The sequence below is a fragment of the Taudactylus pleione genome, unplaced genomic scaffold (genome assembly GCF_031769625.1).
Source record: "Taudactylus pleione unplaced genomic scaffold, aTauple2 ptg000129l, whole genome shotgun sequence".
Classification (NCBI taxonomy): domain Eukaryota; kingdom Metazoa; phylum Chordata; class Amphibia; order Anura; family Myobatrachidae; genus Taudactylus; species Taudactylus pleione.
The window spans coordinates 16310308-16327336 of record NW_028284531.1 but is presented as its reverse complement, the minus strand read 5'-3'; the positions used below and the strand labels follow the sequence as shown (position 1 = coordinate 16327336).

General features: G+C 41.5%; 1 protein-coding gene across 1 annotated transcript in view; it reads left to right on the top strand.

The window, feature by feature from the left end:
• The window catches only part of LOC148523668 (ras and EF-hand domain-containing protein-like), a 71536-nt gene that overhangs the window by 28128 nt on the left and 26379 nt on the right, over window positions 1-17029 (top strand). The window contains exons 5-9 of the mRNA XM_088472894.1: window positions 61-138; window positions 3632-3747; window positions 3946-4014; window positions 11043-11121; window positions 13209-13258. Of these exons, the coding sequence (XP_088329020.1) occupies window positions 61-138; window positions 3632-3747; window positions 3946-4014; window positions 11043-11121; window positions 13209-13258 (392 nt within the window). The remainder of the gene's footprint in view (window positions 1-60; window positions 139-3631; window positions 3748-3945; window positions 4015-11042; window positions 11122-13208; window positions 13259-17029) is intronic.

The following is a 17029-nucleotide window of genomic DNA, read 5'->3' as shown; positions in this document are numbered from 1 at the left end:
TTACACTTTGTATTTTGTATCCTCTTAAATACCTGCCTCTGTGTTTTATTTCTCCCGAAGCACCAAGATGAGCGCAAGGCCCAAGAGTCCAGAGAAGAAAGTACTAAACTGAAAAACCAAATATTGGACCTTTCTCAGGTAACTGAACAGATACTTGAAGTGATCTGTGTGTAAGACATGCAAGTAGGGGTGGAGCATGGGGAACTTGTGCTTCAGGTGCCGGCTCCAGTGGGTGTGCCAACCGCGGTTCCTAACATGTTTTAAATAGACAGCCAGAATCATTTCCTGACACACCAATGATGTGGGCGCTGTCTGGAGTGCCCCGGTTTTGTTTACATGTGCTTGTTCCAGGTACTGCGGCTCCACTCTACGCCTCTGCATGCAAGTGCTATCCCAGAATATGATTTTAGGGATGAGCACCACTAACAATATCACCAATTGTAAATGTGGGTAAATAGTTTATATAGTATAAGCAGGTTGTACTATGATCTGTGTTACAAAACTCGGGGGCCCGTTAATCCTTTAGTGCCCCATCGAACAACATATCGGTTATAGAAGCAATTGAACAAAAATATGTTGCCAAGCGATACTTGGCCTGGAGCAGTGAGAGTTAGCATACCACGTCACTAGGCTAGTGATTCTTACTGCTGCCAGGATTATAGACACTGATAACTATGCTATCCTTGGCGTTAATACTCTTCATATAGTGGGTAAGAATGAGCACTATATCTGGTTAAACCCCTGGCTTTCTGATAATTACTATTCTATACTGAGGGGCATATTTGATTGTCTAGAAGCCACTATAATACATTTAGGTTCAATAGGATTTCAAGAGTGTTCAGTTTATCTAGAGTTATTTGGCACTCAAGGAATCCATGAGTAGCAAATTAGGATTTCATTTTCAAGACACCACTAATGAAATACCAACGTCTGCTTTTCATTTCCTTGTGTGATTTATGCAGGATATATGTGTGTGTGCGAAGTTTTAACTGTTTCTGTTTCTAACACTTTCTCTTGATGGGTGTCTCATCAGATGTGAATCCTTTAATCATTTACATTTGTTTGTATGCCAAAGATCGGCATTGATTTTTAGCCTCAAACTCTGTCAATTCATCACAGGCAAATTCTATTATTCTGGTTTTTACCCTGTTCCACACGTGTTCAACATATATGTATCTTATGGCATTATGAGTGGCTCTTTCTGTATCAAGTCCTGTGTATTCACAGCAGGGCCAGATTAACAATGGGGCGGATGGAGCTACAGCTCCAGGCCTCCACATAAAAATAGTCCCATTGTCATGACAACATGATGTTGACTGGCCATCAGCTCTCCACACGGTCAGCCATAAATCATAAGTAGTAAAATTGTATTTCTATTTATCTCACAAAATTAAGTATTTTTTTTCTTTTACATATTAGGTAGACATTTGGGCTGAGAGTATAGGGGTGTACACGTCCACATGGCACTGGCCACACCCACACAGCACTGGTCACCTCCTCTGCTTCTCATAAAAGGCCCTTGGTCATTTTCAGCTCCAGGCTCATGTGGCCATCAATCCGGCCCAGATTCACAGTGTGTGATTAGTCGGGGTACAATCCTGACAGTGGCGTGTCATTCATGTTTACCAGCTGTCAGGACAGAGTGGAGCTAATTGAATGCAGCTGTTTGTATAATAGTAGTAATAAGTTAAATGTACTGTCCGACACAGGCTCCCTTTGTTTAATCTGTGCATATCTCAGTACTGTGTATTATTTACTTTGTGTTTCACGCACTGAACGTGTGAAAGGATCTGTCTAAAGCTACTTACAAAGCATACATTTCTGTAAATACCAGCTACTTTTCAAGACCTGTTTAACTTCATTACATAGTTTGGATTTGAGCCAGGGTGTTAAATATGACACATTTAGAAGGAACCAGCAAATAAAAACAAAGAGTCCCATTTTTTTCCTACTAAAATATTGGGGGAGATATATTATCAGCTGATATGTGCCGAACATGCTAAATCCAGTGCTATTTGATACTAATATCCTTCAACATGATGTATTAAAGCAGGTACCATAGAGCAAATCACTACATGTACTGATTTTACCATAGCCATGCAGTCGTATGGCGATGATATTACGACAGCACTTATTTAATAACCAATAAGCTCACTTATTCGGCTTATCATTTTTTCACATAGCAACAGGATTACCTACCGTTATGTGTACTGAGTCCAGTTGTGGCGTCCATCTGCGCGTAAGACCTCAGGGTTTTTGTGAGATCTCTCGCATGCACATTGGGGCTGTACATTAGTCATAGCTTAGAGCAAGGGTGGCCATTTTGATACATATAACATTATTTGCGGGCCCGCTGCAGGCCAAGCCCCCTCCGTGTGATGTCACACAGGGTCGGGGCCACAATCGCCAGTGTTTACAGCAATGCCTGGAACATCCTGAGGATGCTGCAGGAGCCTGTAAGGGCAGATGTGTGATCGTCTGAAGGGTCCTAAGGACACTCCAGGCGGCAACACTGCATAGATTCTGGCCGCAGGGTGCCATTATAGGCACCCTGCTATCCAGATGAGGCTAGCAGAAAAAATCCCCGGAGGGCCAGACCAAATGACTCCGGGGGCCTTATATGGCCGCTGGGCCTGAGGTTCCCCATCCCTGGCTTTAAGCATAAGCACTAGGCTGATGTGCTCTTTTATTTGCTGAGATCACCGGAGGGAGAGTTTTCTCTCCCCTCATTCTGGAGGCTGATATGTTAATACATTTGGCGTCATTGCTTCCTGCTTTGCCTTGATGATAAGAGGTGAAGCAGGAGCAGCGATAGTGATACGTTATGTGCCCTAGTAATTCATCTCCCTCCTCATTCCAACAAGTAAGGGTATGTTCACGCAAATGTGGTTCTTGCATACCTGTAGAAACACATATATACAGCTGTGAGCAGGCGCAAACAATACGTCTCCTATGTGTAAGTACAAACTGATGATGATGACGAAGAATTGGCCTAAACCAGGAAAGTGTTCTGAGAATAGAGAGCCATCATGAGATGTGAGAATACACCCCTCTTCTTCTTTTTTTTTTAAGTAGTTTATGAGCATTTTGCAACAAACTGTGCATCAGCCACTATGGGCCGGATTCAGTTAGCCGCGGTAATTTACCACATTAGAAGAAGGGTGGTAGCCTCAAGCTTTTATGCCCAAGCCTATTCAATTTCAACTCTTTTTCCTCGCGCAATAACAAGTTCACGCCACCCGTGATAAGGGAATTTACCGCAGATTTCTGTTCCAGATTCCCTCAGGCTCGAACAGAAGTCCGCGTTAATTGAATAGCCCCGGTCAATCAATTAGTTCGTGGTTAATTAATTACTGTGGCTAATTGAATCCAGCCTTGAGACTTTTTGCAGAGTTACCTAGGTTCTTGCATCAAGCATTGTTGCACAGTTGTATAAGTTTGATATAATATTTGCTGTAAATGCTACACTTTAACACCGCTTCACATTACAGTTTAAAAATTTTCATGTCTATTGTTTTTTATTGTTTTTGGAAACCTAGTAGCAATTGTGTTTTATTGTCCTTATTTAGAAAGTATTATGGATTCTGAGAGCACTTTTTGTATCTATTTTATTGGATTGTTTGTTTTGAAGGAAAATGAACACTTGAAACAAAACGTACTAGAGACACAAACCAGTATTTCACTACTACAGACTGAACTGGACAAGTTGAAGAATGACTATTCTGATCAGCTGATGCACCATTCAAGGTAAGGTAGCAAAGGGGAATTTCCTAAACTATTCATTGTTTGTTTGCTCCTGACTGGGCTGGACAGAGATCATTAATCACAAACACTTGGAGTTACAATGAGCAAATATTCAGTAATCATTAATAGCCAATTAGATTTGATCAATTTATTGACAGACATGTATGATTACATTTTCACGGTGTTCTCCGTGTAATACAGAGAAAAGGAGATGCTGAAAGCCATGGTCGATGAAAGCAGAGTCTACAGTAGCCAAATCCAGATACTTAAGTAAGTAGAACACATTCTTAATATTGAGATTTGTTTTTCTTTCAATGGTTCTTATGTTCTTTTTTTTTTTTGTAATTCAAATTAGGAAAGAAGTATATGATATAAAATATTGTGAGTTAAATGTGTGTTTTTGTTTTGTTACAAGTGAAGCAGACATGACCATACAGAAACCTTTTATTCTTTTTGTGGCTTGTTTGCGTCGAAATGCCGACTGCCGGGTTCCCGATTGTCTAATCCTGGCAGGGGTCTATGATAGGCGTCAAAATTCTGACGCCTATCATTATCCCTACGCTGGGAGCCCGACGCCCAGCATACGGAACGAAGGTAAGCGGTCCGCGGGGGGGGAGGGTTATGTTAGGGGCTCCCGGGGGGGACTTAGGGTTAGGGTTAGGCTAGGGGAAGTGGGGTTAGGTTTAGGCACCCCCCGGGGGGAGGTTAGGGTTAGGCACCCCCTCGGGAGGGTTAGGTTTAGGCTGCGGGGAAGGATGAGTTAGGGTTAGGCACTTGGGGGGGAGGTTAGGTTAGGCACCCCTAAGGAAGCCTTGGGGTTATGGGGGGGAGGAGAGGGTTAGTAATAGTAAAAAAACGTACCTGTCGGGATCTTCTGTTGCCGGTCTTCCAGCGTCGGGATTTGAACCGCCGGACATTTCATACCGATTTCATACATATTTCATACCGATCCCATCTCATTGCACTCTTCAGAGATAAAGGGAGGGCAAGATTTATGGGGCAGATAATCCCAGGGACCAAACTTTGAAGGGCTAATGTAGGTTCATTTATAAAAGCGCAAAATACTGTTAATATATGTCAGCCAGTTGTCTGTCTGTCTGTCTGTCTGTGGATGGTGGTCTTCTATCACAATTCACATAGAAAATGGAATTGCCTTTTGGGCATAGTGGTAGCAACAGTGTAGATACAATATAGTAATCCATACATTGATTGTTAGTCTTTCAGTGCCACAGTGACACCAAAACTGTATGGTTTATGGTCATGTCTAGACTAGGTGGGAACATAATTCCTCCTCAGTATGACACTCAGAGCATAGATAGGACATTCTAATGGTTCCAGTGATCAGTGAAATACACCTGGATGTTGTGCTCTCTGGGTCTGAAGTTCTTTTGCATTTAGTTTAATTACATTAGCATCTGAATTCAGCACCTATCACTTCCACAATCTGAAGTTATTGTTACTATTATAAATATATACTTTATGGATGGATTGCTAAAGCTGGGTACACACTGGAGTTATGTGTACCCAGACGATATGGCGGCCGACATATCGTATCCGCAGTATACATCAGAACGATGTAACAAAGGATCCTTCTATCTGTCCTCCATTACCTTGCACAGCAACGCATGCGATATCGTCCGGTTGGCCGTTCAGCACAAAAGATATCGTAACGACCACGGAAACGCGCAGATTGGCCGTACACACTGAACGATCCGGCTAATATGTAGTTCCGATTCGGCCAGAAACTGCATATCTGACTGATATTGCTCCAGTGTGTACCCAGCTTAAAAGAAATCAATGTGTAAAGTTGTTAATTCAATTGCATCATTGTCTGCACTTAGGGCCTGATTCAGACCTGCTTGCAAGCGCTTGAGCGCTTGCGAGCGGGTTGATGCTGTGCTCTGCGCACGCACAGCGGCCGCACTGCACGTGCACAAGCCCCGGAGCGAGAGAGAATTTCTCTCGCTCCGTGGCTCACTACAAAAGGGGTGGCTGTCGATGTTGATCGACAGCTCGTCCCGTTTTGTAGGCGTGGCGGGGGGTGGCTTCACAAACTGAGGCGTTCCCGTGCGAACGCCTGCCGTTTGTGGGCAGCCCCACTGACATCACCAGTGATGTCAGTGGGAGAGCTTCCGGATCTATTAGAGCCAGAAGCTCTCTGGGGCTTGCGGCCACGAGACCCTACCACAAGGGTCTCGTCGCAAGCCCTGATGGGGCGCTCGCAATAGCTGTGGGTGGTCGCACAAAAAAAAAAAAAAAACGCCCTGATTCAGAGCGAGCGCTCTTTCAGAGCGTCCGTCTCTGACTCACGCCCTTAGTCTTTACAGGGATCATTTAGTCATTCACATCAGTTCCTTCACCAGTGAAGCTTACAATCTATATTCTCTATCACATCGATGCACATACTCACTAGCGGGCTTCATTTTTGTCAGAACCCAATTAAACTGGCAGTATGTTTTCAGAGTGTGGGAGGAAACCCAGGAAAACATGGTGAGATCATAAAAACTATATATACCCTAAAACTATATTCAGCACATATATTTCCTAGTGTTAGACACCATTAACCAAAGAAAACAATTGAGGCTACAGTCCCATTTATAACTTTCAGTGCAGTAGCTTAAATGAAGTGGGAATTCTGGAACACAGACCATTATATGTTAGGGTGAGCCATATTGAAATAAATGCTGTCCTATGTTTTAAAAGTATATGGCATATGGCCTCAAAACCCCAATAAAACGGAAGAAAATTGTAACACATTTACATAGGCTACGTCCAAATATTGCTTTCTTACAAGAGACCCATTGGGTACAAGGGAGATGACTCGGCACTCAGAGCTAGATGGATAGGTGACTGTATATCGGCCTCATTTACATCTAAATCTCGAAGGGTGGCTATACTACTGAATCTCCGATATTCAATTTTGGACTCCCTTTCGGATCCTGAAGGAAGATTTTTATTATTAGATCTAGAAATTGAAGGACACAAGTACACTATTATTAATTTATATGCACCTAATATATCCCCAGGTCGATTTTTATCTAAATTGACACAAATTTTAGCCCATCGCACATTATATACTTTAATTATGGCAGGCGATTATAATGTAGTGGATGACCCGACTATAGATAGATAGATCCCCTCCTACTACAAGGTCTCCTAATCCATCCTGGTATTATATTCAGACTATTTCCTAATAGCAAATTCTTTGATGAGGCAGGTACTCGCAGTAGACATTAAATAAATTATAATTTCAGATCATGCCCCTGTGACTCTGGAATTATGGTGCCCCTTTTCTTCCCCAACTGACCACTTTTGGCGCTTTCTAGACTACCTCTCCAAATTAGAGGATTTCAAACACTTCGTAACCAGATGCTGGGCAAATTACCTGGATGATAATCTGGAACATTGGGAGGACCCAGTCCTCTTTTGGGGGGCGACGAAGGCGGTCATGAGGGGTCATGTCATTCAGTATGTTTCAAAGCTTAAAAAGGATTCTAATAAACAATATAAGATGCTCCAATCATCAGTAGCTGAGGCCTTTCACCAATACAGTTCCCATCAATCTGATGAAACTCTGAGTCTGTACTTACAAAATAAAAAACTTTTGGAATCTTTTTTGACGTCACAAGCTCAATCTAAACTTGATCGCACCATACAAACCTTTTACAAATGGGGTAATAAATCAGGGTGATTGTTGTCAGTGATGTCAAAACCATGGCAAAAACATTCTTTTATAACAGCAATAAAAGACCCTGTTACGAAATACGACTTATTCCCAAACAAAGGACATTTTATCTAAATTCCAAGACTTTTATACTCTATTGTATCAATCCTTTGCGATAGACAATAATTTACAGGAACACCTACTTTCTGAAGCGAATCTTCCCTCTTTAACACAGGAACAGGGTAATCTTTTATCATCTAAGATCATTGCTATGGAGATACAAACTGTAATTTCAGGGTTAAAACCAAATAAGTCTCCTGGACCTGACTGGTTTACTGGGACGTACTTTAAATTACTGCAACCTGACTTGACACCTACATTAGTGGAATTATATAATAAAATGTTGGAGGATCATCCTGTATTCCCTTCTTTTACAGAGGCTTATACTACGCTTATACCTAAGCCAGGTAAAGACCCACTATTAGTAGATTCCTATCGCCCTATCTCGCTCTTAAATTCTGATTTCAAAATTTTATCTAAAATTATAGCTAACCGACTACAGTCTATATTACCAGACCTATTAACACCTCATCAGATGGGTTTTCTGCGTGGCAGACATTCAGTGAGTGCAATACGAATGGCCATAGTTGCGGTAATTGCGCAATATCAAAATAATAATCCTGAGGGGGATGCTTTTAAAATTAGACACACATAAGGCGTTTGACACTGTGTCGTGGTCACATCTCTTCTCAGTTCTAGAAAGACTTAATTTTGGTTCTACTTTCACCCATTTAATTCAATATTTCTACTCATAACCAATGTCAACACTTTTGGTAAATGGGATTCGTGGTGACCCTTTGCGGATGTATAGAGGTACACGACAGGGATGCCCGATGTCCCCCCTCCTGTTCAATTTGTCTATCGACCCGCTATTTCGCCTTCCGCAATCATGGCCTGCATTTAAAGGAATCATGATAGGCAGGGCAGAAGTTAAACTATCCGCTTTTTGCGGACGATGTGCTATTATATATTTCTAATCCCAGGGATACACTGCAGTTGATTTTGAACAAGCTGGCGGATTTTGGAGCCATTTCTGGTTACATGGTAAATTTGTCTGGATGCGTGGATTTAAATAAAGACCAACGGATTTAGACTCCACTTTTAAGCCATCATCTACCTGTTACATGGGCCAAATCCTCTATTGAATATCTGGGAGTTCAACATCCAAAAAAGGCCATCTGAGATGTACAGTCTCAACATATCCAAAGCTATTATACAAATTTCCAGTGAATTGGGGGGGATGGGGTAATCTCTTGCTATCTTATATGGGTCGAGCAAGCTTGATTAAAATGGTGACATTTCCCAGGCTATTATATTTATTCCAATCACTCCCAATACTATTGTCTCAACGAGATGTACAATATTTGAATTCCTTATTTCGTAAATTTATCTGGGGTGCAAAGAGACCAAGGATTAGTTTTATTAAGCTGCAACAAGCCAAACATAATGGGGGGATTAACTTTCCAAATGTATTGCTTTATAGTCATGCAGCCATACTACGATACTTGAAGGATTGGCTACATGGACAAGATATGTACGCTAATACTTCTCTTGAAAAACATTTTTTATCAGATTGGAGTTTAATAGGATTTTTACACCAACATGATGCTGAAGTTCCGCTGCAACTCCAGGATAATCCATTACTTTGGTCCACACGTAAAGTATGGCACATTCTGCAGCATAAACTGAATGCAAACTCATACAAATCTATTTTTTCTTCTTTCTTGGGGAACCCTGAATTCCAACATGGACTGGCGTCCTTCCCTTTTACGAGATTATATGAACAGGGTCTGACGACAATTAATGCCTTATTGGACAAACAAGCCAAAAGACCTCTATCTCATTCTCAAACGATAGAGAAATTCCCTTTTGTTCCGCTTTTACCCACTTGCTTATATGCAAGCAAAGTATATTATTTCAACCACCAAGTGGTTTTCCGATGTTGATTGGGATAACCCATTAGATGAGCTACTTCTCTCCCCCCCCCCCCCCCCCAGTATCTAAACATGCTTTATCCACCTATTACTCTTTTTTGAGAACACAAATAGATCATGCCCAAATACGTACTGGCATGAGTAAATGGACAGTTGATATTCCCTCTCTCTCCTGTTAAACTTAAATACAATGTTAGCCACTTCTAGAAAAATCCTTCCTGCCGCACAATTCCAAGAGATGTTTTTGAATCTATTTCATAGGGCATACTTTTCTCCCCATAGGCAATTTAGGGCAGGAATGGTGGCATCGCCCTCATGTCCTCGTTGCCAATCTCCACTAGCTGACACATATCACTATTTTTGGAAATGCCCACTTCTTAGAATATTTTGGTTATAGGTGCGTAGATATGCACTGGATAATTTGGTGACTTATTTGCCTTTTACCAATGAATGGGCGCTATTTGGGATATTGCCGGATGGTCAGAGGGTCACAAAAGGCTGTAAAAAATGATTACTGATAACTAGTGTGGTAGCACTTATAGCTGTTTTGCAAGCCTGGATAAGTATTTCCCCTCCTACTCCAAGGTTATTTCAGGAAGAACTTTTTCATGTGTTTAACATGGAATGGATAGAAACCACACTGGAGAAAGAAACTAGAGTCTCAACATTTTTTGACACATGGGAAAGCTGTATCTCAACCTTGCCTATTGGTATTAGGAAACATATCCATGCATCATTTAAAAACACAGACTGGTGTATATACTCTGTGAAATATTAAAATGACCCTCCAATCATTTTGGAATCCTAAAGCCAGATTATAGTGGAGAATATTAATGTAGTTTTACATACAATATGTGTTTGTGACTATATCAATATCAGAATAAAGGGAAATATCCATGTCCATTTATTTTTTTCTAAGATTGTAGTGAAGGTTTTATTGGAAGCATTGTTTCAAGGTGATTGATTTGATTATTTATATTCAATTTATTGTTATGAATATATGTTATTGTTGTGATGATTTAAGATTATTTTGATTCTGTTTCCAGTTATCGATTTGATATGTAACAAATATTGTTTTTATTTTTTTATATTGTTTATCTGAATATTGTATACAGAGTTTCAATAAAAAGAACATTTAAAAAAAAAAAGTATATAGCATTGTGGTGTCGAGACAGATTAGGAAAGCCTCGTATACATTAAGAATATTCATCTGGTCCCCCGTTGAATACCACACTAATAGATGTCTGAACTGAATACAACGTCGCTGTTATATTAGATTGCAATAGATACTATTGATTAGGTTTAAAAATAGGGGAGACTTAGAGCTGTTTTTTTTACTTTATATATGTATTTATTTAGGTTTTTTCCCTGCCTAATATTGAACAAAAAAATTTAATTCAGTTACTTAACAAAAAAAACACGTCCCCTAATATAACATATATTTGAGTAGCCTAAAGTAATAGTTTTTCTTGCCAGAGCCCATGATGCAAGATTATAATTGGTTTATTCCACTGTTGGGATAAATTATGTTCTGTAATATTTGGAAAAGTGACATGTCATTGAGCAGAGTTGCTCCTAGTTTGAATTTGTCCCTGTAAGACCACAAGACTTAGTGTTTGCTTTGTGTTTTATACTTGCAGTGAGGCCAACAAGTCTTTGTATGATAGTAATGACAGCATGCGATCCGCTCTTACAAACATTGAAAATGACAGGAAACGGGTGAGTAATAGTTAATGACAATCGAACAGACAATAGCAGATTGCGTATGTGATAATTTATTATAATGTTCTTTAGTTTATTAAAACAAAAAGTATACTGTTACTTTTCTTATCTCATATGCACAGTCTTCCAACGGGTTTTCATTAAAGTAGTTTTAACCAGCTTGCGCAGCGGGTTTATTGAAGTGGAGATGTTGCCCATAGCAACCAATCAGATTCTAGCTATTATCTTCTGGAAGGTGCTAGATAAATAAGTAGAATCTGATTGGTTGCTATGGGCAACACCTCCCCCTTCTATAAACCTGCACTGTAGTAAATATACCCCTGGGGCAGTGTTTCCTATAAAAATGAGTGCACAGCATGCGCTCAGCTTTTGTGCTCTCCAAAGAAAAGGGCATGTCATTGTCAGCACTGCATGAACAGCAGTCTTCTCATCAGGATGAAAACACCTAAAATATCAGTGTCACTCCCTTTCTTCACCTACTGATCAGTGTGCACTCGCCCTTAGATAGGAAAGGTCTCCGTAATGAAAAGACCCACCTGGTCTAACTATGACTAAAATCCCTCAAATGAATCTAATAATCACGACCACTACAATTCAAGAAAGGCTAAAATAATTATAAAATGTTACTATTAGCGGGCTGACCGCCAGTTTTCTGATAAATAATTATGTTCTTCTCTGTAACCTCCTTATTTTTTATTTTTTTTTGCTCCATCGGCCCAGACCATTTCTATGCAACAAAATATGCCATAATCTCCTTCTGGAACATCAAATAGATTTAGGGCAATATCCAATTACACGCGATAACTTACTCTTGGTGAACATTTTGCTACTTGGGGGCTTTTTTTGAGAAATGTTCTCGTCTTTTGTCTATGTGCAACATTCGCCCGAAAACTGTCCGTGGTGTACCTGCGAGGTTAGGGAAATCTGTACCCCATAAAAAGACTAACTAACATGGGAAATTACGTTGTTTGTGGATCTAATAAAAGTATTTGGGGTTCTTAAATTGTGTCAAATGGCTGAAATATGCATTTTTGTGTAATAGTGAAAAAATTATAGAAATTATTTTTTTATTGGCAAAATAAATGCTGCAGGTAAATTAGGGGGTACAGTAAAATGGGTGCAAGTATATTGTGTGTCATAAAAGTGCACTTTTAAAAAATATGTTAAAAATACACCTGGTGCAGCCACCTGCAATGTTTAAACACATGTCCCATCCATAGAGCCCCCCAAAATACCAGACCCATTTATTTAAAATCCATTTTCCAACCCTTTTAAAATTTTCACCCCAAAAATGACATGTCATTATTGGCCAAATTAAGCTTTTTAAAAAATAATTTTTTGCCTAATTTGTCATTGGGGTGGGTGTCCAAAGGATTCTGAACCAAGTCACCACATTTTTAGTCAAAAATAGGGGTTTTGCACAACTTTACACCTGCTCTGAGATGGTTCAAACTTTTCACGGTTATTAGCCTATGGAGAATTCACATGTGCGAAAAGTTCGGCAATAGGATTGCACCGTACGCATTTTGTGCGAAACCTTTTCACAAAAACGTGGCTTTTTGTATCTAATTGGATTGTTTTCTGTGCCGAAGAGCAAAGAACAACAGTACAAGAGACTTTTTTTTAGACGCACTCTTATTTGTATTATGTATGTATTTAAAATATAACTTTTAATGAATTTAAATTCAAATATTCTAACAAGTCCTAGTGATTGCTGACCTGTGTTTATTTAAACAAAATTATCCTGTAACTCTTAATACAAATATTCAGTATATTGAATACTAAAAAAAGTATCTGATGCATAGGATATAAATGACTATGACTACCTGTGTGCTCCCTTCATCAAAATTGGAAAAATCCTTAAGGTGAATCCTCCTAAGCACTGTACTATTTTATATCAGAATTGATATTTATTTATTTATTTTGAAGCCATACGTAAAAACAAGGTTGGGCAAAGGTTGCTACACATCTCATTGGATCAAATTATGATGAACGTTTGGGGTTAAGGAAAGGTACAAAAAACCTACTGTAGAAGGAAATGTATTGTCCTCCATTGTGGTAATATTTGATCTCTCTCATTTCAGCATTCTTCTCCTAATCATCCAAAGGAAGCACCTGTGATTACCTACAGCAGGTAGGATGTCAATGAAAAAAACAACAACTAAGGACTTACTTTACAAATGGAGATAGTGTTAAAATAATTGGACTCCTTGCTAAACAAAAAGAATCGAGATTTGAAACTGAAACTAATCACTAAGCTCACATAAACAGGCTTTCTGGAAATTTTTGCCCTCCAAAACTGTAGATTTACTATCCAGCGTTTTGAGGGTGTAAATGAAATCACCTGTGATATTTGTCGAGGTGCGCTGTTTTCTAAATACCTAAATTGCATGCGATTTAGTCCAAGCCACATGTGTCTTAGGAGAACCTGCCATTACTAATATTTAAAAAACAAAGCCTTCCTCTCTTTCTACAATGAGCCATTCTACTGAGCATCTTTCCAGGTGCCCTAAGTGTACCCTGTGGTCCAATGCAAAGTAGCATTGAGTCCGTTCTCGTACACCAGACCAGGTGGGTGCCATGGAAGTGAACAGTCTCTCCGTTTCTTTTTAAAAAGCAAGTGTCCCTGTAGCTTTATAATTAACTTTGTCTCCTCTCATGAATACTTATTAACTGTATGTTTTATGATCATAGTGCCCCCATATAATTAATAACTAACAGAGTGAGTGTGTGTGTATGTGTGTGTGTGTATATATATATATATATATATATATATTTATATATATTAGGGGTGAGCGGGTTCGGATTTCTGAAATCCGAACCCCCCCGATCCGAGGCAGATCCTAGTCAGGCTCGACTTTTCCCGCCTGACTCTGATCTGAAATCGAGGCAAAACGTCATCATCCCGCCTTCCGGATCTCGCGGGTTTTGGATCCTATATAAGGTACCCGCGTCGGCGCCATTTTCTCACTCGGCTGTGGACAGTGAAGAGGGAGGGTGGGAGTTAGGGCTGGCTGGGCTGTGTAGTGTAGTGTAGTGCAGAGTTGTGCTGTGCTGTGCTGTGCTGCGCTGTGCTGCTGTTGTCCATAGGGGCTGTGTCCACTACTTCAAAGTCCATAGGGGCTGGCTGTGTTGTGCTGTGCTGCTGTTGTTAATAGGGGCTGTGTCCACTACTTCAAAGTCCATAGGGGCTGGCTGGACTGTGTTGTGCAGTCAGTTCTCCATAGGGGCTGTGTCCACTCCAAAGTCCTGTTCAGTGTCCCAGTCCTAAAGGGGTGCTGTAGTGTTGTCCAGGGGGTGCTCTGTCCATCAGGGGTGCTCCCCCCAAGTGCTAAAAAAATAATATATTTTCTGTGTTTGTGAATTGTGTGCGCAGTAGCCGCACGTGCATCAACAAAGGGGCAGCGCCAAGCGTGCGCCTGTGTCCCATAAGTAAAGAGCCGGTTGGCTCATTTCTTAAAGGCTGGTGTAACCCACAAAGTACACTACTCTCCAGCAAAAATAAAAAAATATTTTCTGTGTTTAGCCGCACGTATATATCAAATCGATATAACATAAATGGAGGACCAAACTTTCTCCGATAAAAATAAAATAGAGAAAGATCAAGAACCACTTCCTCCTAGTGCTGAAGCTGCTGCCACTAGTCATGACATAGACGATAACATGCCATCAACGTCGTTTGCCAAGGCCGATGCCCAATGTCATAATAGAGGGCACATACAATCCCAAATGACAAAGTTCAGGAAAATGACCTTGAAAAAAACATTTAAATCAGCTGAAGAGAAACGTAAACTTGCCAATATGCCATTTACGACACGGAGAGGCAAGGAACGGCTAAGGTCGATCCCTAGTATGTTCATGACTAGTGGTTCAGCTTCACATGACGATGGAAGCCCTCCTCCCACTAAAAAAATCAAAAGAGTTAAGCTGGCAAAAGCACAGCGAAGAACTGTGCTTTCTAAGAAGATATCACAAATCCCCAAGGAGAGTCCAAGTGTGGTGGTGGTTGCGATGCCTGACCTTCCCAGCACTGGACGGGAAGAGGTGGCTCTTTCCACCATTTGCACGCCCCCTGCAAGTGCTGAAAGGAGCACCCACAGTCCACTTGCTGATATGCAAATTGAAGATGTCACTGTTGAAGTACAACAGGATGAGGATACTTGTGTAGCTGGCGCTGAGGAGGAAGTTGGCGAGGAGGATTCTGATGGTGATGTGGTTTGTTTAAATCAGGCTCCGGGGGAGACAGTTGTTGTCCGTGGGATGAAAAAGCCCATCACGGTCATGCCTGGGCAGAAGACCAAACATTCCACCTCTTTGGTCTGGCAATATTTCTATCCAAATCCGGACAACAACTGTCTTGCCATATGTACCTTATGTAAAGGTGGAATAAGTAGGGGTAGGGACGTTAACCACCTAGGAACATCCTCCCTTATACGGCACCTGCAGCGCGTTCATAATAAGTTACTGTCAAGTTCAGAAACTTTGGCTAAGACCGTAAGCAGTCCAGGGACACCTAAATCCCGTTGTCCTGTTGTATCCAAGCGCCTGCAAACCACACCGTCAACTCCCTCCTCGTCAATTTCCTCCTTAGTCAGGATCGGAAGTAGTCCTGCAGGCCATGTCACTGGCATGACTGACTCTCCTATCCCGGATTCCTCCGGAGGATCCTGCATTGCTACGCCTCCTGCTGCCGCTGCTGCTGTTGCTGCTGCTGGGAGTCGTTCATCATCCCAGAGAGGAAGTAGGAGCACCACTACTTTTACTAAACAATTGACCCTCCAACAGTCCTTAGCGAGGAGGATGAAGTACGACAGCAGTCATCCTGAAGCAAAACGTATAACTGAGGCCTTGACTGCTATGTTGGTGTTAGACGTGCGTCCGTTATCCGCCATTAGTGCAGTGGGATTTAGACAATTGATGGAGGTAGTGTGTCCCCGGTTCCAAATCCCGTCTAGATTCCACTTCACTAGGCAGGCGATACCGAGACTGTACAGAAACGTCAGAAAAAGTTTCCTCAGTGTCCTGAAAAATGCCGTTGTACACAATGTCCACTTAACCACGGACATGTGGACAAGTGGAACAGGGCAGACTAAGGACTATATGACTGTGACAGCCCACTGGGTAGATGTATCACCTTACGCAGCAACAGCAGCAGCGTCACCAGTCGCAGCATCTCAGAAACGCCAGCTCGTTCCAAGGCAGGCTACGCTGTGTATCACCGGTTTCAGTAAGAGGCACACCGCCGACAACCTCTTAGAGAAACTGAGGGAAATCATCGCCCAGTGGCTTACCCCACTTAGACTCTCCTGCCCCGCCATCACCTGAAGCAAGAGGTTGTGACGCTGTGGAACTCAACCCTCTATATGCTTCAGAGGATGGAGGAGCAGCAAAAGGCCATTCAAGCCTATACATCCACCTATGACAAAGGCAAAGGAGGGGTTATGCACCTGAGTCAAGCGCAGTGGAGAATGATTTCCGTGTTGTGCAAGGTTCTCCAGCCCTTCGAACTTGCCACACGTGAAGTCAGTTCAGACACTGCCAGCTTGAGTCAGGTCATTCCCCTCATCAGGCTTTTGCAGAAGCAGCTGGAGAAAGTGAAGGAGGAGCTAAGACGGAGCGATTCCGCTCGGCATGTGGGACTTGTGGATGAAGCCCTTCATTCGCTTTGCCAGAATTCCAGGGTGGTCAATCTGTTGAAATCAGACCACTACATTTTGGCCACCGTGCTCGATCCTAGGTTTAAAGCCTATGTGGTGTCTCTCTTTCCGGCCGACACAAGCCTGCAGAGGTGCAAAGACCTGCTGGTGAACACACTGTCAGCTGAAGCAGAACGTGACACGTCAACAGCTCCTTCTTCATTTTCTCCCGCAACTGGGGCTGCCAGGAAAAAACTTAGGTATCCTAA